Genomic DNA, 22,732 nt, shown 5'->3' with positions numbered 1-22,732 from the left:
TTTTTTAGGTACAGAAATTAAAGTAATCAAATGTAAAACAGCATTGCATTTTGGACTATAATTTAAAGATTATTCTTTAAGTAAAAAAAAAGCTTTTTAATCAAGAGCAGGGATTGATTTCTCGGTTGTTGCTGTTCGATTAATATAAAGACTGTCACTTTAAGAGAATGTACTGATCCAGTGTTCATACTAGTATTGAACAAGAGTGAATGATTTGTAGAGGTTTTTTTCATCGCTGTTGTTGTAATGTCTGGGAATCCAAAATGCGGATGCATCAACAGAAACATATATTATCTGAACCCTGTTTGTTTTATGTGTTATTTATTTAAACCATATTACAGATGCTTTGTGAGATTTAAGTTGGACAGCGGTCCCAGCGCGTCGAACCGTGTGTGGTGAACTGAACAGTTCGTTTTTTTCAGTGAACCATAGTAAATATAAATGTATTCTGACCGATCTGCTCCCTTACTGGCGAAAATGGCTGGGATTTTGCAGCAACTTGCTGCGTCTGTGGTCAGGGCTTTTCTCCTTTCCCTCTCTGCTCCCCCTTTGCGCTCCATTTTTTGCGCGATTTTCTAAGATAAAGCCTGCCTCTGGATATAGCCAATTAGGCAGTGTTTCGCTGATGTTTGGTCATGTGGTGGGTTCATATCACTCCGCGATCGCCTGATTCGTAGATTCATAAGACCTTCAATTAATTCGCAGTTGCATAACAATGGCCAGTCCGCCCCTGCTAGTACCTAAAGAATAAGTACTAGTACTTAATGGAAAAGATACTAGTGTCTTAAAAATAAGTACTAGTAACATGGAAAAATATACTAGTACAGCTTATAGATTAAATGTTACAAAGGCTTGCCATATGCGGTGCTTACACGAAAGTGAAACTAAAAGGGAAACTACACAGGCTCGGATCGGTCACTGAAATCGATCGTTTACCATCAAGCCTATGCTAAAAAAACAACCTCATCGTTGTGGTTAATAAGACTTGAGATTCCGTTCAGTGCACACCGAGAAGCATCGCGAGAGAGAGAGAGAGAGAGAGAGAGAGAGAGAGAGCCTTGTGACCATCTGTACCTACTCTAAAGTCGATACATTTTAAATTTAGGGTTACGTAAGTGAACTTTATTTTATTAATTTCTTTGGTATTTATTGAAAAATAAATGTAGGGCATCCATTCAATGTTTTCAAATCAAATATACATTTTGTTTACAGTCTGGTTTTTAAGGACTTGTATAGGTAGCCTAATTATATTCCCATTTAATTAGTATTTAAGGTTTATTTTAACTTTGAATTACACACTCTAATTATGTGAGTACCCTTTCTGAAAGAGTGTGCTTACTCTGAAATTTATGGACCCGGGTAAACCTAACAGTAACACATTCAATCTCAGGATGTTTGTTGTGCCATTCTGTTGTGCATCTGAATCGCATGATGTTGTTGACAAAGGCGATGCTATGCTGAGGCCACTCCCTGTCTGCACTCCTGCAGGACCTTCTTGGTCTTACTGGCTAGACATTGTTAACGTCACCAGTCTCATGGGTAAATCGTGTTTTTAACAATATCAATTCAGGCTTTAACTTTTCAACCACTAAGAAAGCAATTAGTTGTCCTTCCAATTGGTCTCTCATAGCAGCTGAAAAAAAAACAAACTTTTATTTTTACTTTTAGAATTTATTACAAAATTCTGAATAAATTATATGTAGCCTAAAGTTTGCTTCCTTTATAATCTTCTAAACAGCTGTAACTAACTTCCACTTCATCATCGATTTCAACAAGTTTTGTGTATTGAAGCTCAACTTCATCTTCAACTGCATGCACAATGAGTCTCTTTACTTTGTGTATGTTACAATGAGAGGACTTGCGTGTATGCAAAACTCTGTTAAAAAAAAATCCAGTGTTTGAACAGCAAGTGAATTCAGATTAATTGACCGCAGTGGCCAGTCAGAGGTGTTTGTAATGATTCCACTGAAGGGGAGCGTAGTGAGAACCCAAGTGCAGTTTATTTATAGAAGTGAAATCCAAAACATCCAAAACATAATCCAAACAGAAATAAAGACTTGACTAGACTTTTTTTGTTCATATATATTTTTTTACATATTCTATTTGCAGTAACCATATAGTTGATTTTTCCTTTAGCAAACAGGAAGAGCTACAAAGAGCTAGCATGTCTAAAGCCAGATTAATGCCTTCGCCAATATGTTTGGTGGAGAATGTGAACGGATCACTCAGCACCTGTAAGGATGCCATTCAGTTCCTGTGTAGGATCCATGAGCCGGTGGTGGTGGTGTCTGTGGTGGGACTCTATCGTACGGGGAAGTCCTATCTTATGAACCGCCTGGCGGGACAACAGTCAGGTGTGAGAACGTCGAGAAATATCATCTTAATACATATCAGCTACATGCTAATTATAATAATAAAAAGATGGTTGTCTCATGCAGGCTTTGATCTTGGCAATACTATTGAGTCGAAGACCAAAGGCATCTGGATGTGGTGTGTCCCACACCCCTATAAAGAAGGACACACTCTGGTACTGCTGGATACAGAGGGACTTGGGGACGTGGCCAAAGTGAGGACAAGAATAAAGCTGTAGAAGTAATAGTCTTGTTGATATATTTTGTGGATGAATAGATCTGAAGACACTCTGTGTTTCAGGGAGACTCTAAGAATGACAGCTGGATCTTCTGTCTGGCTGTTCTGCTCAGCAGCACATTGGTGTACAACAGCCGTGGCACCATCGATAACACTGCAGTGGAGAAGCTGCAGTATCCTGCCACACAAACCACTTCCTCTTTCACATACAGTGCAGTCCATAAGTATTGGAACAGTAAAGACAAAATCACTTTCTCTGCTGTGGAGTCAAGACATTTGCAAATATGATAAAAAGATGAATATGTGACAAAACTGCAAATGTCACATTTTATTATTAGGTCTTTCGACATATACATGTTTTACCAAATAAAAAGTTCAGCACTTTTAGAGGTCATCGCACTATTTGATGTGAGCATAAATATTGGAACAGTTCAATAATAATCAGGCAGATGTAAAAGATTAAAAGCTAATATTTAGTTGCAGATCCCTTGCATGCAATCAGAGCAGTGAGTCTGCAACCCATAGACCTCACCAGACTCTTGGTCTTATTCTTTGAAATGCTTTTCCCCAGCCTTTAATGCAGCCAATTCCAACTGTTGCTTGTTTTGGGGAGTTCCTGTCTTTAGTCTCCTCTTCAGCTGGTGAAATTAATGTTCAATTGGATTTAAATCTGGAGATTTATTTGGGCAATCTAAGACTTTTCATTTCTTTGCCCTGATAAAGTCCTTGACTGAACTGGCAAAGTGTTTTGCGTCATTGTCCTGATCCAATATGAAGTGCTTTCAAATGAGTTTTGGTGGCATTTTCTTGAATATAGGTAGCCAAGATGATTTTGTACCCTTCCAAATTAATTCTGCTACTACCATCATACAAAAAGTCATAATTAAAATTAAGATTCCTGTTCTAGAGACAGCCATGCATGCCCATGCCATGACCCCACCTACACCAAGCTTTACAGATGAGGTTGTATGCTTAGGATCATTTGCTATTCACTTTTTTTTCTCCACACTTTTGCTTTACAGATAAAGGTTAATCTTTGTCTCGTCGGTCCATCAACTCAGTTCCATAACTCTACTGGCTCACATTTGTGAATAATCTTGCCTTTATATTTTTTGGTGCTGATGATCAGAGGTTTGCATCTTGCTGTGTAGATAAATGACAGAGCATCACCCCAGCTTTCTGGAGGTTATTGGTGATTTTACAGACATGTATTTTAGGGTTAATTTTCACAGCTTTTACAATTTGCCTGTCATCAACTACTGTTGTTTTTCCTCATCTTTTAGCATCCCAAATTGCTTGCTTTTCTTTCAGAGTCAGCTTCCTCGTCTTTATCCTGGTTTGTGTGTGTCATCATTGAATGCAGAAGGCTTAGAATGCAGAAGCAATGGATATAACTGATAAGACACAGTTATATTTTAATATCTGACACAGATGAACACTTAGAAAGACCTGTGAGGCAATTGTTCCAAAAGGTATGCTCACATCAGAAAGGGAGATGAGCTCTAAAAGTGCTGATCTTCTTAGCTGGTAAAACATCTTTGTGTTGAATCACCCAATAATAAAATGTGACATACATGTCTCATACATGTAATATTAATCTTTTAATCACATTTACAGATTTCTTGACTCACAGAAAACAGAACAATTTTGTCTTTACTGTTTAAGTACTTATGGAGGGCACTGTATACAAACATACACTTCAAAAGATGCTGTTATTTCTTAATGTGCTGCAGCTATGTTGCTGAGCTCGCTGAGAATATAAAGATCAGATCAACAGAAGTAGCAGATGAGGAGGAGGAGGAAGAGGATTTTAAGTTTGTGCAGTTTTTCCCATCATTCACCTGGGTCGTGAGAGATTTCACCTTGGAATTGGTAATTGAAGGAAATAGAGTGACTGAGGACGAGTATCTTGAATTTGCCCTCCAGCTCAAAAAAGGTATTTAAGAGAGACATAAACATAGCTAGAATTTGAAATATATGTAAACAAAACAGTGACTGAATACTGACAAAAGAAAATATTTATTAGTGCATTTTGGTGAACATTTGCTATTTTCTCTTAAAAGGTATGAGCAAGAAAGTCAGCGACTACAACCTGCCTCGTCAATGCATCCGAAACTATTTCCCGTCCCCCAGGAAGTGTTTCGTGTTCCCTTCTCCAGCCTCACCTGAAAACATGACACGTTTAGAAAGCTTGCAAGAGCGGGACCTTGTACCCGATTTTCTGGAGGTCACGGGTCGTTTCTGTGACCACATTTTTCACAATAGTGTCGTGAAAACAGTGAAAGGAGGACACAGAGTTACTGGCAAATGTGAGTGTTTTACTAGTTAAATATGAAGAAAATTCAGTGTTCAGACCCATGAGCTTTTAGAATTGAAAGGTAAATCTGTTTATGTGTTTGTGTGTGTTGTCAGTGCTCGGACATCTGGTTAAGATTTATGTAGACACAATCAACAGTGGTAAGGTGCCCTGTCTGGACAATGCTGTTGTTACTCTTGCAAATCTAGAGAACCAAACAGCTGTTCAAGAAGCTTTGAAAACATATCAGACTGGGATGGAAAAGGTATGACACACATTATCTTATTAATTCACTCAGTGCAGTTACTCATCAGACTGGGCTTTACTTATCTAAATTTGGCTTTTATGGGGTTTTTAGTTGAAAGTAAGTGTAATTAGGAAGCAACTTGACATTACTTGATTAATAAAGAAGTATACAGATCACTTGGGCAGAGATTAGTTTTAGAGCATCATCTGTTAACCATTTACTATGATAATATTCAACATGAAAAATGTCTTGTGTTAGTCTGTTATTATATTTTTGTATTTTTGGACCCCAGATGTGCCGGCTTTTTCTCTATTTTCATGATCAATCTTTTTTATTAAGCTCCTGTTTGAGAATTCTTCCATTGATCTGTTTGCTTCTGTTTTGATTTAGTTTTTGCTGATATGGAAATTTTCAGCCAATAAATAAAGCTGTGCCTTTGATACACAAAGTTATTCATGTTTTGAAATGGCAACAAGCCATTCAAACATGCTGCTCTTTCCAGATGAAGAACAAGTTCCCAGTAAGTGTGGAGGATATTACCTCAGAGCACCAGAAGTTTAGCAGTCTGGCCACCTCTGAGTTTATGAAACTCTCCTTTAAAGATGAAAAAGGAGAATACTTGAAAAAACTCAAGGCAAGTTTCAAATGCACATCTCACAATAATGCAGCTGTTGTTTGAACATATTCTTAAATATGCCTTGTTTCATTGTGCATTATTTTAAATAATAGTTAGCTGAAGTATTTAAATATCGCAAATTATGTGTGAAGTGGTGCACATATGGTCATTCCTTAAACCGTAACTCAGCTATGATAGTATATCATACTTTTTCCAGCATATATATGTGATGCATGTGTTTTTGTATGTTTAGGAAGCTATAGATGAGTACTATGTAGGTTTGCTGCAGGAGAATGAGATGGCATCAGAGAAAAAGTGCAGAGATCTGCTGAAGAATCTGTTCTCTGACATGAATAAATGGCTGCAGGAGGGGAAGTACAGTCAATCTGGAGGATATGAGCTCTACTGCAGAGACAGAGACACCATTGTTGAACAGTACCGCAGAGAACCCAATAAAGGTGTATTGGTGAGGACAAAAAGTGTATCTGTGCAATTGTTCTTTGAATATAGATGAAGGTATATTCTCTAATATATGTCTGTTTATGTGCAGGCTGAGGCCGTTCTGAATGAGTTTCTGAATGAGCGAGGAACAGAAGCAAACAGCATCCTCTACACAGATACAAAACTCACTGAAAATGACAGAATGTTTCAAGGTAAATCTTTACCAACCTAATGAATATTTGTAATTCATAACACGATTTCAACCCTGGAGCAATTTAATGGACCCAAAAGCCCAAACTGATACTCAAGAGCATTTCTAAGGCATCTTAGAGTTCATCATATTTCAAATATTTCTTTCTTATTTTCTATCTTGACTGACAGAGGAAAAAGAAAAGAATGCTCTGCTGGAACAGAAGTATAAAGAGCAAGAGGAGAAACGCATGGAGAGTGAGCGAATGTTGCAGGCAGAGAAAGAGCGGCAGCAGGACCAAATGAGGCAGATGCAGGAGAAGTTCAACAAGGAGCTGGAGCAGCAGAAGCAGGAGATGGACAGAGCCATTGAAAGCAAACTGAAGGAGCGGGAGGAGATGCTAAAGAAAGGCTTTAGCGAGAAAGCTGATCTCCTGAATGAAGAGATAGCCAATCTAAAAAAAGAAAAGGAAAGTTCTGGTGGTTTAATGAAGGAAGTTGTGATGCCAATTTTAGGAACTTTGGCAGAAATCCTTCCAGCTATCCTTAATTATAAAGTGCTGATGAAAGGACTCAAAAGAATATAATTACCCTTTCCATGCAAATCATTGTTACATTACAAAATAGGTTTTGATTTAGTTGTACTGTATTTATTTGTTAACGAGTAATGTTCTAATTCACATACTTAATGTACTGTATACAGTACTGTGTAATAAAAGTATATCCTGTGTTGCTGATGATGGGAGTTTGGGTTCTTTGCCGGAATTAGTAGTTCATTCGGGTATTTTTCACCTACTGTTTTTCAAATGCCATGAATTCTGACATACTATGCCGTGTGTGGTTTTCTTTTGCATACTATATATCAGGGAAGTATTTGATTTCGGACATAGAGACTATTGGATGAGAAACTAAACTGGGCTGGATTGAACTCATAAACATAAGTTTTATTGTTCGGCAAACATTGCCATATATAAGTCATGGGCTAGTAGGTAAGGAATGTTCACAGATGAAAGTAACCACAACGACATCACCAACCAGTGATGTATTCACCATAGATAAGGAGTAAGAATATATTAGCAAATGCATGCATAATACACACAGCCAGTACTTTTCCCCTGAATTGAGAAATAAGTGCAGGTTTCTATTCTCCCATTAACTAACCTGTTAATAATGTACTGTTTGTACAAGACACAATCACCCTGAATCAAGAAACACTCATATTTCACAGAAAACTGTATTCATTACATTCAGCATATAGGGGTGTCACAATAAACAGCATAGAGTTTCTTCCATCTGATTACAAGCAAACTAAAAACAAAAAGTGAATACACTCTAATTCAGTTTAAGAACATTTGGTCTGTTCGCTAAACTGAAGCACAGAGTACCACAATACTCAAATAAAACTTGTAGCAAATCATAATTGAACAGTACTCAAAAATATATTTTTATATAAATTATAAAATATATTTTATTATAATATATTTACCATCAAATTGCAACAAACCACAGTGTTAAAGAGGAATGTGATGCTGCTACTTTACATTAAATAACAGCTCATTATTATCATGTCTGCCTGCCATGCTCCAAAAGTACCATAAAAGTTGCCCAGATGATCTCTGTAATATAGTTTGTGAAGCATATCATCAGATAACTTGAAATATAAGAACACATCCATTCGTTATCTGGACTACTTACATTATGTTTCTTTTGCCTTTTATTCATACTTGACAGCACTAATCATTGCAAACTATTATTTGGATAACAAGTATCATGGAATTTCTTCAGAATTTCTCATTTTGTGATTCACATATAAATAACAACAGTAGACAGATTTGGAAGTACTTTGGAGTGAATAAGAGTTTCAGTTTCATGACTGTTATCTGTTATCATGTTATCTTTATGAGCATTATGGATGTTGATCGGTGTTGTTATGTAACCCTCCAGAAAATTTTTATCCACAATAAAAGCATGTGTGTGTGAACTACCGTTATTTGTGAGTGTGTTTTTGTTCTGTAGTCAATGGTTAGCTGTGTGAGCGTGTCTCTGTACTGTTGGTATCCTCCAGGTTTCAGGTATGATCCATCAGAAATGCTTTTTTCCAGCTTATCAAACACAACAAGCAGAACTTCCTCACACTGCATGAGAGACGCTTGATAATTCTGCTGGCACATATCTTGATATTCATCATGAATCTTCCCCTAAATCATGAGAAGCATCGAGAGAGAGCAAAACTGTTTATACTTTTATTGGTTATAAAGACATAATATTGCAAATGGATTGAATCTCCATTACTTGAATCTGTGCACATATTCACTATGATAAAAACTAGTGCAGCACTGAGTTTTCTAAGTTTTGAAGGGCCATACTTTAAAACTATTTTAATTAATTACTTTTAAATCATTGCATTTATTCTAAATGTATAAGATTGTTCAGTTTAATATGATTTAGTGTGTATTATAAGTACATTTAGTATATAGTGCGAGTATGCAAATTAGGACACCGTTTCAAGTTGATCTCTCCATATCCGTCAATTGTCTGTTCTTTTATACACAGTCCATTGATCATTGGTTCTTAGCAGAGATTCACAATTGCCATAAATTATTTCTCTTTAGGAGATTTTCTAGGCACACACCTGTTCCTGTAATTATACGGCCTCCATTGACTGTTTTTGGCTCTGCATTGTTGTAGATATAACAACAGAAGGTTTTTGCCTGCTCAAGGAATTCTGAATCCAGTTCTTTCTTGGTCACTTCCTCCATTCTTCTCATGTTTTGTGTACTAGCTGGTCGAGGAAAAACAAAGCAGTTCCTCACCGCAAAGAAATTGCGAAGACAGCGACGGGGCAGGTTATTCCTTTCAATCTGACTTGAATAACCTAAAAATAAGATAATTATGGAATCATAAGATATTAAAGTAAGTCACAATAAGCCGTTAATGTTAAACAAATAAACATCGAAACAAAAGATACACTGTAAATCACAGCTTCACTTGGCTTATTGATTTTATAAATCTGTTACCTCACAAAGCATATTAAAGGTAAAATATATGTATTAATATGTTACTGGTAATGGTATGGTTAATACCATCGTTTCACTCATAATGAAGAACTGAAACTATATTTTATTGATTATATTATATGTTGTAAACTGTGCACATGACATTATGAGTGCAAATTTACTGTATGCAATGGACACTTTAATGTTATTCCCAGTCAAAATATTTGTTCCTATTCTATTTTAATGTGCGGAGGCAAGTTTTAGTAGGCCATTGTATGTTGATTGGCACTTCATTTCAGGAACCTATATAGCAACATTGGCTCAGTATTTCCCATATTGTGAAAGATGTCACAATTTGAAAACTTATTTTTTTACTTAATATGTATGCATTATGATGAGTGTTTCACTAGACTAACTTCATATAATTTTACGTAATTTATTTGAATGTTTTTTTAACATTCCAAAACAAAAGGATTGTCTGTGATAGCATTTTTGTACTGTATGTTTAGTGTCAACTCTTTTTTTCCCACCTTGTTTTAATTCCAGTGCACTTTCCAGATATTCGTCTGATGTTATTGGTTTATCAGCTTTAATTAGTTCCAAAGTAAAGTCACGAACAGCCCAGACAAATGATGGAAAAACATGCATGAAATCTTTACACACATCCTCGTCTTGACTCACTCCTGCCTTCACACGAATGTTCTCCGTCAGCTCTGTAATGTAACTACATTCAGCACTGTTCAGGAGGAATAACTGTGCTGCTATTTATGAACTGTTTTTATAAAGTGTTAACTCTTAAAACATTATATGTGTGTGAGAAGGATACTGCAGCTTTTCCAGTGCCGTGTTGTCAATGACCCCTAAGCTGTTGTACACTAGAGTACTGCTGAGAAGAACTGCCAGACAGAAGATCCATGTGTCATGTTTCTCATCCCCCTAAAACATTAAAAGTATGTGAGTTGCAGTAAGTGGCCACTTATTTACATTTACATTTACATTTATTCATTTAGCAGACGCTTTTATCCAAAGCGACTTACAGATGAAGACAGTGGAAGCAATCAAAAACAACAAAAAGAGCAATGATATATAAGTGCTATAACAAGTCTCAGTTAGGTTAAAACAGTACACGTAGCATGGGATTTTAACTATAATAAATAAAAAGAAAACAGATAGAATAAAAAAATAAAAGAATAGAGCAAGCTATAAACACACACATACATACATACATATACAATTGCATAATAAATAAAAAGAAAATAGAATACAAAAAGATTAGAAAGGTAGTTAGATTTTTTAAAGAATAGAATTAGAATAGTGAGTGTAATACTTCATTTAGAAGCAAAATGCCATTCAGTTTAGAACTAATATGTAAAGTCCAAATCATTTTGAGCAGTGAGTCTTCTCACCTGGTGATTAATTAATTGAAAGTAAAAGCACAAGACAAGGTGATGGTAGATTTTCATTCCTATAGAGATAACATTGCTACGGATACTGTGTACTTTTCCTCCTCACCTTATCCACATCGCCAAGTCCCTCTGTGTCCAGCAGCACCAATGTGTGTCCTTTTTTATTAGGGTGAGGGACACACCACATCCAGATGCCTTTGGTCTTTGATTCAATAGTGCTGCCAAGAGACATGAAACAGGCAGGCCCAAGTAGGGATGGGTACATTTTATCGATACCGATACCGTTACAGATACTTATCGATTCTGTTATCAATACTACTAAGTTGTTGAAAATTTCAAGTTATTGTATTACTGCTGAACTTTAACTGTATTAAAACCCCTTTACGTGCAAACATCGCCGACGGCCCCAGTTTATTATTGTTTCACTTTCACAGCACGTTAAACATCACTGTCTTGACTGTCTGCACTGTCTGACAAACTGTGCATCAATTGGAAGTTTAAAAACTCTAGCTTCGATATTTGATCAATATTTTGATAAAACATTGTTGCAGTGACAGATATTTAGTGGTTTATGTCAGGAGTGCAAAATAATAAATCCGTATTATGCCACATTTTGAATAGAAATTCACCACTCATTCATATTCAGTCACATCAGCAGCAGTTTATTTGTGTTCACATAGACTCACTGAACAGCGTCAATAAGGATTTATAGACCATAGATGCATATACGCGGAGATATATGGATATATTTACTGATGTTTACTTCATATTTCTTCAGACAGAATCATCTTAAAAGGCAATTACATGGAGCTCTACAAACGCTGTTGAAGTAAATGTGTAACAAACATGTTGGTTTTGATTAGCAGCATTCTTCAAAAGTATCTTTTTTTGAGTTCTGCAGAAAAACAAATGTCAGAGGTTTGGGAAAACATACGTAAATGATGAACGTAAATGTAAATATACGTAAATGATGATACGTAAATACTTTTAAGTAGGCTAAATTAATAGAACTACTTTTCACTAGTCATCACTATGCAGAAGAATAACAGTGAAGGCTGCAATAAAATGTTTGAGAAATAGCTACACATTCAGCAGATCCAAAGCTTGCTGTTGGTCAGAATGTCTCTTCAGTTAAGATTCCCCCAGTTACTGCAGAAAATAACATGGTGTAATGGTCAATGCGGACATTTACTTACTTTCTCATTGGCTCTGCTACTTGCCAGTCAGAGAAGTTTATTTATTATATATAATAAAGATTATGTCCACTTTCTTGGACTGAATGCACTGCTTGGTGTTCACAGGTGCCTGAGGAGTGAAGTCTGCAATTTCTTCAGCAATGAAACACTTCTTTTGATTACTAGAAAAAATAGAATTATTAAATACATATTAAATATAATTAAAATAAATGTGTGGCATGTTTAGAGAAACAATCTTTTTTATATATAGCTAAGACTTCACTTTGAAATTACACGCATAACTTTTTTCCTGTTTTACTCTCTCCCTCACATTAGCTTCTTATATATATATATATATATATATATATATATATATATATATATATATATATATATATATATATATTATTATTATTATTATTTTTATTTTTTTTCAGTTTCCAAAAACGTTAATGTCTTCCCGTCTATTTTCAGGACTGACAACCGCTTTCTCAGAAAACACACGCTGTGTGTGAACTGGACAACTTGTAGTAGGCTACATGACTGGTTTCCCTGTGTAAGTTACTGCGACGGAGAAATAAACTGTGTATCATCTAAAGGTTTTAGATCTATCACTGCACTGAACCAGTTTCCGTCACTTGTGTTCGGAGCGTGACGCAAATTCAGTGTCATGCGCGAGATGCAGAAAATGACGTGAATACATATCTCTACACTGAAAAAAATTATACTTTGGGACAAACCTTTGTAATTTGTTACAGCTAAAGGTATTACATTTTCTCAAACTATATTTTTGATTTGGTTGAAACTTAAAAAATGTAAAAAATTACATTGAAACAAAGTACATTTTTTGGCGGGCTCAACTCTCTTTGCACGTTTTTATAGACAGTATTCGAGACGCTACTGAACAGTAAATTGCTGTTTGAACGGGACATTTCGAGACTAAGGAAATGCAGTTGTCAACACCCTAAAGCTTTTATTTCTTGCGTTATTGCATTTTTAACTGTCGGAGATATTAGCGTGTCTAACATATCGGTCACAAACATGATTACTGCACGATTTAATGTGTAGTGTCGTATTAACTCACTGACATGTATTATGTGCAAATATGCATTTCTATTCCCTCTTCATGTTTCCTTGATTTTCTCCTCAGTAGTCCCAAAAATGTTCTGAATTACTTTTTTCTTTACAAGGATCTTTTCTTTAATTTTAAGAATGTTTTTTTTTTTTTGCTCTTAACAACAGTTATTCACTGAATACATTCATGAATGATGACTGACATTGTAAACGTATTAAGAAGTAAAACATAATAAGAACAAAAATAGATGTGATGAAGACCAAGTTTCAGTGAAACAATCACAATCCCTATGATGCCTTTAACTCTATAATTTTGGTATGATTAAGTGGGGATTTTTCGCAGCTGGTAGTAGGATGTGATACATCTGTGGAGAATAAGAAAGAAGTTTCCACAGCTTAACAGAGCTGCACACACTTTTATGTGACCAAAAACAAACAAAAAATAATTAGGACATGTTTGTTTAGAAACAAGTTACAATTTTAAAGTTAATTTAGTATTTAAATATAGGATTGAAATCATTTACCTGTTGAGAGTGTGTTGAGTCTGTGTAGCTGGATCACTGAACTCCAGAAAATCAGTAATGAGGTGCTTTGATAGTTACAGATTTGAAAAACAAAAGGACAGGAATAAAGTACCCCAAACTGTAACATAAAGAACCATTTCAGCATGAAAGGGTTCTTCAGAATGCTATGGTTCTAAATAAAACCATTACTGCATGTAAAGAACCTTTAAAGAATCATCTTTTTTTAGAGGGCAGGATACAAGAAATGGCCACATACAGTATACTGCAAATCTTGTCCACTTCTCCTGAAGTGGTTGCATAAATTTATAGGCAAAACCAAAAGGCTACTTTTATAAGGTGTTCTCGGGAAGTTCCTATTGGTTTTAGAATTAAAAAAAAAAAAAAAAAAAAAAAAAACATTTCTAAAACTTGATTCAGATATACATATTAGCCTATGTTATTTTTTGTTTTTCAGTAGTAGTGAAAATATTTTAAAGCTGCTTAAAAATATCAAGTATATATTTTTCATAAATTAACATTTTCAGTTACTTCATTCAGGAATCATGGTAAGAAATAGACATGACACAGGAGTGTTCTGTATTCAAGCTTCTTCGTGTTCAAGAGGTTTATGCAGTGCCAAGGATACAAATCAAAATAATAATTGACTATATTTCACAGAAAATTGCAGTCACCAGATTCAGCATACATGGATGTCAAAACAAACAGCATAACATTTCATCCATAATTAGAAGGTTCCCAGGAAGATTTGCATCAGAATTCAAGGATTTTGTGAATCATCTTAACATTTCATGGAAGAAAGCAGTCACTCTGATAACAGCTTTTGTCATAGTTTATAAAATATCTGGAACAAAGTTCGTTGTTACAGGAAGAAAGAGGTGAGAACCTGCGAACATTTAAACATACAACTTCAATTAATAAATGAACACACTGTCATCACTCCTCTGTGAGTCTGGAGTGTGGCATGCAGGTGATATTCTTTAGCTCTAGCTTCACCGGCCCCGCTAAGTTCCCACGACTCTTGGCCCTACCCTGCTTGCCACAATACTTTATCCATTTTCAAAACAGTTTTGAAAGCCAGGACATACCAAGACCAACTGCTTTAGGAATAAAACCCGGCAACAAAAAAGTTGCAGCAGTGCCGATACCATCCACAACCTTACTGAGTGTGGAGCGTTGGGACGTTTCCTGTTTATTCATATCTGCTTTCAGGCTTTCAATTTCTCTCTGCATCCTGGAAGCGTCCTGCTGAAAGCCTTGATGTAGAAGAGCTCCCTGTTCCTGAAACACAAACATGTACTGAATTAAGAATGGCTATTCTTAATCTTGACCCTAAACAGCGTTTATATTCCCAAAACATATTACAATGAATATTCCTCTAACCTTTAGCATTACATTTCTGCAATTAATTCAAACAAGCCTTACATGTCCAGTCTCCATTGGTATTACAGAATCCATCTCCTTTAAGCACAGCATTGAACAATTGACACTTTTATTAGAGTACGTATCCTGTTTTACCTTCAGTTTTGCATCCAGGACTCGTTCATTGTCTCTCCTCATTCTCTCATGTTCTTTCTCCATCTGTCTAATGAGCTGATTCACATGCTCATCATGGGTTCTTTGCATGTCTTTAAATGCCTGCTCCTGTAATTGGTTCTGTTCCTCTGTGCTTCTTTTTTGCTGCTCTAGGATCTCATTCTTTAGTCTTTGTGCTGTATTGAAAAAGCGAAAGTTTACACAATACACAAACCAGGTATTTAGTACTTAAAATCCTGAGTTACTGCTACTGCTCTTAACAGTATATTAATAATGTATATAAATCAGTTGTTTACTCTTCCGTGCTCTAATTTAAGTCAATGTACTGTCTTACAGTATGTATCATTGAGAGTCTTGATTGATAGAAATGTGTGCAGATGATTTTGATTGTACCCTCTTTCTCCTGTTCCACTGCACTGAGAGATTGGTCAGCTTGTAGAATCATTTTCCCAGCCTCTTCCTTTGCTCTCAAATATTTACTCAACACTATCTCACTCTGTGGGAAAAAAAAAACATTTCTAATCATTTAAAACATCAATGGGAGTTTTGTTGTGATTGCAACAGATCATACTTGAAGAACATTTTTATCAAAATGTTAATAATTTATTCACCCTCATGTCGTGAAAAACCAAATTGGAGTTAATTTTTTCATAAGGAAAGTTGATGTTGCTATTTTCCATAAAATGTGTTTGTGGTTACCAAACCAAGCTCCAAAATGAAAATGTATGTACCATAAATGTTGCCCAGATGTCTTGTGCACTTTATTAAATATCTTCTGAAGCCATATCATATTGAATGTCATCTGACAACTTGGAATATTGCACATCAGTTCATTAGTCATTCATGGTGTTGTTGTTATTTTTTTCTCTTCATGTTTAAAAGTTTGACAGCTCTGATAATTACAAATTGTTATCTGGATACAAAGTAACATGTACATTCTTCAGAATTTTTAGTTTTGTGCTTCAAGGAAAATAACAACAGCACATAGATATGCAAACCTGGGATTGAGTTAAGGTTTTCATGTTTCAGTTTCACTACTGTTATCACGTTAGCATTAAAGATGTTTATCAGTGGTGTTGTGACCTTCCACCAACAATTAAACGTGAGCAAAAGCATGCATGTCTCAAATGTACCATTATTTGTGAGTGTGTTTTTGCTCTGTAGTCACTGGTTAGCTGTGTGAGCGTGTCTCTGTACTGTTGGTTTCCTCCAGGTTTCAGGTATGATCCATTAGAAATGCTTTTTTCCAGCTTATCAAACACCACAAGCAGAACTTCCTCACACTGACTGCGAGATGCTTCATGATTCTGCTGGCACATATCTTGATATTCATTATGAATCTTCCCCTATGAGAATTTGAGAGAGAGCAAATCCATTTACACTTTAATCATAAAGACAGAATATTGTACATGGATTAAATCTCCATTGCACATTCACTATAATAAATAACTGTAGTACAATTTTCTACATTTTAAAGGTTCATGCATTTAAATACATTTAATGAAATGAAATGAAAACTACACATGCATAAATGTTTAAACGTAAATGTAAACCATTTGATTATTCAGTTACATTTAATGGAAATTTCTAAATGTCTAAATACACACAATATTTTTATATGTATTTGTGCATGCATTTTTTAGATTATACTGCAGATTTTGCTAAAGAAAAGGAGATTGTGATGGTTTTCTTTTGATTTGCATTGAGAAATGCTCACAGCATTTTGTAAATTAAAGTGTCCAGTTCAATTTAAGCTTAATCGACCACATTTTTGATGATTTATTTATTTATTAATATTATTATTTCTATAACTGATGAAAACTTAAAAATATTTTCTATGCTAATCAACATTTTGCCAGAGGTGTTGCTGATTGAGCTTCTCTTGTACTGAACCAGGAAGATTCCTTCTACTCCTTCTTAATTGACAACACCAATAGAATACGACAACGGGTTATTTGAGATCAGTAAGCAATTAAATGTATTTGTACGTACAGTTCTTTCCCATTGTCAGTACATACTGATTGTGTAATATGTACATTTTAGAGTATAGAGCAAGTATGCAAATTAGGACTCATAGTTTCAAGTTGATCTTTCTATGTTTATGTCTGCTTGTTACTGTTTTCCTGTTTCTCCCTAACTTTATTTGATCTGAATGCAGAAGGTAACATACCATGAGCTCTTGATGGTACATCTGATCGTTGTCATTGAAGGACATAGTGATAAAGACTTCAGTGGCCTTCTTCTCTGCAATTTTGTGGATGTCAGACAGCTCTTCCGGGCGCATAGGAAGCTGAGGCATGTTGAGCATCTCGATCATGTACAACTGCATGGCCTCTTCCACTGCACGGACATTCTGGATCTTAGCCAGAGACACAACTGCGTTCTCCAGACATGGAACCTTACCACTGCGGATTGCCTCTACGTAAACCTCAGCAAGATTACCCAGAGCTGTCAGGAAACACAACTTAGTTCAGTCAATTGCATGGTTTTGGTACACAGCCCATGGATCATTGGCTCTCAAAAGAGATTCACAACTGTCATGAATTTGATCTGTTTAAGGGATTTTGTGAAGGCACAGACCTGTTCCTGTAACTGTCTTGCCTCCAGTGACAGTTTTTGGCTCTGCATTGTTGTAGATATAACAACAGAAGGTTTTTGCCTGCTCAAGGAACTCTGAATCCAGTTCTTTCTCAGTCAGTTTCTCCATTCTTCTCATGTTTTGTGTACTAGCTGGCCGAGGGAACACAAAGCACTTCCTGACCGCAAAGAATTGTCGCAAACAACGACGAGGCAGGTTGTACTGCTCAGTCTGAGATGAGCTTCCTAAAATAAGATAATTAAAGACTCATAATTGAATACATTATAAGTGCTATTTTACTGCATGCAATGGACACTTTATGTTATACCTAAAACTGTTAAAGGTGCTGTTTTTGAAATGTTATAATACATTTCCCTATCCTATTTTAAGTTTTAGTTTGCCATTTGTAGTTTGATTGGCAGTTTTGAACTTTCAACACTGCTGTTTTCTTTTAGCAACCCATCTATCAGGATTGGCTCAACTCAGTTTTTCAAACTAATCAAACTAACCAATGATGTAATGTTTTTAAAGCTTGTTCAGAGACAATCATATATGCAATTATGACTAGTGACTTTCTGATGTTTTTCAAAAAGACAAAAATCATCTGTGATGGCATTAATGCCTGTTAGTAAAAGAGTATGTCCTGTATGTGTTTAATATCAACACTTTATCTCACCTGGTTTGAGTTTCAATGAGCCCTCCAGATACTCATCTGATGTTATTAGTTTATCCCCCCTTTTCAGTTCCAAAGTGAAGTCACGAACAGCCCAGACAAATGATGGAAAAACACGCATGAAATCTGTTGACCTGTCCTCGTCTTGACTCACTCCTGCCTTCACACGAATGTTCTCCGTCAGCTCTGTAACGTAGCTACATTCAGCACTGTTCAGGAGGAATAACACTGGTGCCATTTATTAACTGTGTTTGTTAACTATTAACTCTGAATATGTCATATATGTGTGTGAGAAGGATACTGCAGCTTTTCCAGTGCCGTGTTGTCAATGACCCCTAAGCTGTTGTACACTAGAGTACTGCTGAGAAGAACTGCCAGACAGAAGATCCATGTATCATTTTTCTCATTCCCCTGAAATATCAAAAGTATGTGAGCACTGTAAGTGGCCACTTATTTAGATTTAGTAGCAAAGGCCATCCAGTTTAGAAGTGATATGTAAAGTCCTAATAATTCTGTGCAGTGAAGCCTCTCATCTACTGATGGTGGATTATATTGCTTTATAGAAATCACAATGCTATGGATGCTTTGTTTCATTCCTCCTCACCTTATCCACGTCACCAAGTCCCTCTGTGTCCAGCAGCACCAGAGTGTGTCCTTTTTATTAGGGTGTGGGACACACCACATCCAGATGCCTTTGGTCTTTGATTCAATAGTGCTGCCAAGAGCAAAGCCTGAGACAATCGCATTATCAAGTCAAGTCAATTACAAATAAGGTTGTTCAAAATGACAAACAAATCTTTTAGTCCAGACACCAATCCAGAACTGAAGAAATTTAATATCTTTTTTTTAATTCAAGTCAGTTTTCTCTTAAAAAACATGTACCAGGGCTCGACATTAATGCTTGTCCACTTGTCCAGGACAAGTGTATTTTGTGATAGGGCAAGTGAAAGAGAATTTACATTCAGGGAACTGGACAATGAAACGGTTTGCACCTTTCTAAATTTGAAAATATGTGTCTTTCTGTGAGTGAGGCGGCTGATTTTGAGCTGCTGCTCGTTGTAACTGCTTGGTCTGTCCTGAATTATTTAAAATTTGCCTATTAAAGTGTTTTTTTTTTTTTTTTTTTTTTTTTTTTTTGAGCGAATTTGAGTTGTGGTGTGTCAGTGGAGAGCAAAAACTGTAATGTCGACACAAGAAGGGTCAGATGAGTTCTGTGAGGTCCTGGTAAAATAAGGTAAGTGAATCTTTATTATCTTTTGAAAAGAGTTATATTGTTACCAGAGTTTAGAAATGGGTCACTTCAAGGACATGTAACCTGCAGAAGATAAATACCTGTGTGTGTATTTTTGTATTGCTTTATCACAGATGCTCAAGTTAGATGCTCATCTGATGTTGTATTGCTGGTAAGTTATGTGTTAATGTCTGTCTTTTAGAGATTTGTCCACATTTTCCTTATATGAATCCAGGTGTGTTATATATGTTTTTATTCTTATAATAGTCTCAAAGTGTTTTCTGAAATATATAATTGCAAATGTTGGTACAATTTAAATGAATTAATGAAAATTTATTTAAAAATAAATTAGGTAAAGCAGTGGTTCTCAAAGTGTCAAGGTCCCTTATGCAGGGGAATAACTAACTTAAATATAAATTAATGTTAATACATTTTAATTTAATCTTTGAGTAAGGTTTTTTTTTTTTTTATTTAAGTACCATACAGTCATGTAACTTTTGTCACAACCCATTTTAATATAATTTTATTTAAGTTTTTCATTTACCTGTATGTAAGCACAGTGCAGTGTTAATGTTCAAACTGTGTATTTACAATGGTAAAGTGGCAGACAACAATAAATATTCTTATTAGGAATAAAACTGCCTCATTTTAAACTGCAGAGCTGTAGATGAATAGTTAGGCCTACTATCCTGCTGAAATTTAATGTTGGTCATTATGGTCGTACTTACAATATCTGAAGTGGTACTTGGTATAAAAAGTTTGAGAACCACTGGTTTGAAGAATTTGTATAAAATGAAATGATGCTTTTTAAGAACTTTTCAGTAAACTATTTCTTCTTTCCCATGGTAGAGTCATGAAGGATCCAGCTTATTCATGAAACACTGGTAAGAAATTGTTACTGTATTTGTAATCTGCTACATTGCACTGTCACTTCTGGTGGAGATTCATTGAGCTTTTGTGATAGGTTGTGATTTTACTTAGTATAATAAACATGTACTTAATTAAAAATATATAAATATGCTATAATATATGGAACATCACACGACCAGAAGTGATGTTTTCCCAACTTTCAGCTCGATTGCAAATGTGATATTAATTTTATACAACTATAGTTAAATAAACAAGCAATATTAACTGACTTATATTTTAGACTAATTATGGATAGTTTTTGCTCCATTTCGCTCACATAAATAGTTGTAAGCAAAGCCATGGCAGAACAGTCCCGCATCTCCAAACAATATTCAGCCTTCTTTCGCTACTAAATTAATGAGTTAATGATTCAAATGAGTTAATTTAATGAGTTAATGATTCAGTGAGCAATTTAGGAAAATTGTTACTATCTTTATTTATTGAATGAATCAGCCGTTTGAACGAATCAGTGAATCAGCGGCAAATGTCAAAAATATGCTGATTAAAACAAAGCACTGGCAAGACAGTTTCAGAATAAATTACATTTGTTCCAAAAAAAGAAAAAAAAAGAATGATTTATTTACTTGTCTAAAGGACAAGCTCATGTCAAAGCTTAATGCTGAGCCCTATAGGCCTACTATTTCTAAGAAAAGCGAATCCATGATATCTTATCTGTGACGTAATTTAAATTTTTTATTTTTGTCAAATGCAAACCACATAATACGGGTTCCTGCGTGTTTTTTAACACAACCTGATGTTTTCTCAATATAGAAATATTTTTTTCTCTATTTCTTCTTCTTTTAAAGAGAATAATAATGGTAGTGAGCTTATTATTTTTTTTATTGTTGCTTTGGCAAGTATGCCATGAGTATAAAAAAATGAGCATAGATCCTTTATTCACATTTTACCTTTTACTTTATTATTAAATTATATTTATTGTATACATGAACGAAATTATCTCCTTTTAGTGAAGTTACCATTTTGCACATATTCAGTTATCGTATCAGAAGTTTCTCTCACCGGACTGTTGTCCCGCCAGGCGGTTCATAATGTAAGACTTCCCCGTACGGTAGAGTCCCACCACAGACACCACCACCACCGGCTCATGGATCCCATCTAGAATTTCTTTGCCCTCTTTCTTCACATGCAGCTTCCCATTTTCATCATTTCAATGAGACACACCGGAGCAGACATAAGCCCTCCACACGCCATGACTCTGCGAAAGAAAAAACAAACAAATATAATGATTAGCTAGTAATTGCATAATCACACACAGAGAGAGAAATGTATGTATGTATATATATAAAACTGAAGAATAAAGACAGGCGCACCGTCAGCAAAGCGATTTGTTTTAACAGCAGAAAGCGAAGGCTATTCAGTTATTAAATACAGAACCGAACAAACTCGATTGTCCGAGGGCTCCTCCCGTCTTAAATTATTTATTTTTTGTTCCATGAGTCTTTTGCAAGAGTGAAAGTGAAAATAAGCTGGTTCGGTTCGCTCGAGATTAATGGCTACATAGGCTTCCCAGAAATCACCCGCTTAACATAAACCGCCTGAACAATTGCTGGGTGTTCAGCAGTGTCGAAAATTATAAATAACCCAAAAGAGGTAGTTTAAGCACCACGTGAGCCCATTAAAATAATTTCTATTAGAACAAATGCGTTTTCTTTCTGCACATCAAACAGTGTCTACCTGTGGGGATAAAAAAAATAATAAACAAAATCTCCCCGCGGTGATGCTATCCCACCAACCAACCAAAAGAGCCAACAAGAATAACAAATAAGTAAACATAAATAACTAAATGAAAAATATTTTTATTATAAGAACAGCATTCATACGAAACAGAATACCTTTGTAAAATTATAAATATCTTTATCATAAATGTTGATAAATTTAAGCCATTCTTGATTAAAAAAATAATTTCAATAATTTATTTAAAAATAGATATTAATAATATAACACACACACACACACACACACACACACACACACATGTATATATATTGTATTTTTATTTCACATAAATCCTGATGTTTGGATCCTTCATCAAAGATTCCTGTTTTTTTAAAATATAGCCTATACAGTTTTAAATATTGTTAATAATAAATATAAAATGTTTGTTAAACAGCAAATCAGCATATTACAATGATTTCTGAAGGATCATGGAACATTTTGATCACAGCAATTAATTACATTTGAACTGATATTCATTACATATACATAGAAAGCAGTTATTTGAAATAGTAAAAATA

At 35.2% G+C, this 22,732-nt stretch overlaps 2 protein-coding genes and 1 pseudogene across 3 annotated transcripts; 1 reads left to right on the top strand and 2 right to left on the bottom strand.

The window, feature by feature from the left end:
- The first annotated feature begins 802 nt into the window (after positions 1-802).
- Positions 803-7,118, top strand: LOC113076655 (guanylate-binding protein 1-like). 2 transcript variants are annotated; one of them, XM_026249349.1, is made up of 11 exons: positions 803-1,111; positions 2,263-2,354; positions 2,439-2,566; positions 2,653-2,762; positions 4,323-4,525; positions 4,653-4,898; positions 5,002-5,150; positions 5,635-5,766; positions 6,002-6,214; positions 6,299-6,401; positions 6,571-7,118. In XM_026249349.1, the coding sequence occupies exons 2-11, from the start codon at positions 2,327-2,329 to the stop codon at positions 6,963-6,965; spliced, it is 1,707 nt and encodes a 568-aa protein (XP_026105134.1). In that variant the 5' UTR covers positions 803-1,111; positions 2,263-2,326; the 3' UTR covers positions 6,966-7,118. The 2 variants fall into 2 exon arrangements, with proteins under 2 accessions (XP_026105134.1, XP_026105133.1); XM_026249348.1 differs by having other exon boundaries at positions 806-1,111; positions 2,137-2,354.
- Positions 7,119-7,742: 624 nt separating this feature from the next.
- Positions 7,743-11,045, bottom strand: LOC113076653 (guanylate-binding protein 1-like). The gene is made up of 5 exons (XM_026249347.1): positions 10,887-11,045; positions 10,201-10,310; positions 9,905-10,098; positions 9,011-9,253; positions 7,743-7,747 (listed from the first exon to the last, which is right to left on the bottom strand). The coding sequence occupies exons 1-5, from the start codon at positions 11,043-11,045 to the stop codon at positions 7,743-7,745; spliced, it is 711 nt and encodes a 236-aa protein (XP_026105132.1).
- A 3,500-nt stretch (positions 11,046-14,545) lies between these two features.
- On the bottom strand, positions 14,546-21,894 carry LOC113076654 (guanylate-binding protein 1-like; annotated as a pseudogene).
- Between the last annotated feature and the right edge of the window lie 838 nt (positions 21,895-22,732).

The sequence above is a fragment of the Carassius auratus genome, unplaced genomic scaffold (genome assembly GCF_003368295.1).
Source record: "Carassius auratus strain Wakin unplaced genomic scaffold, ASM336829v1 scaf_tig00020947, whole genome shotgun sequence".
NCBI lineage: Eukaryota > Metazoa > Chordata > Actinopteri > Cypriniformes > Cyprinidae > Carassius > Carassius auratus.
This window is presented reverse-complemented; position numbering and strand designations above follow the sequence as displayed.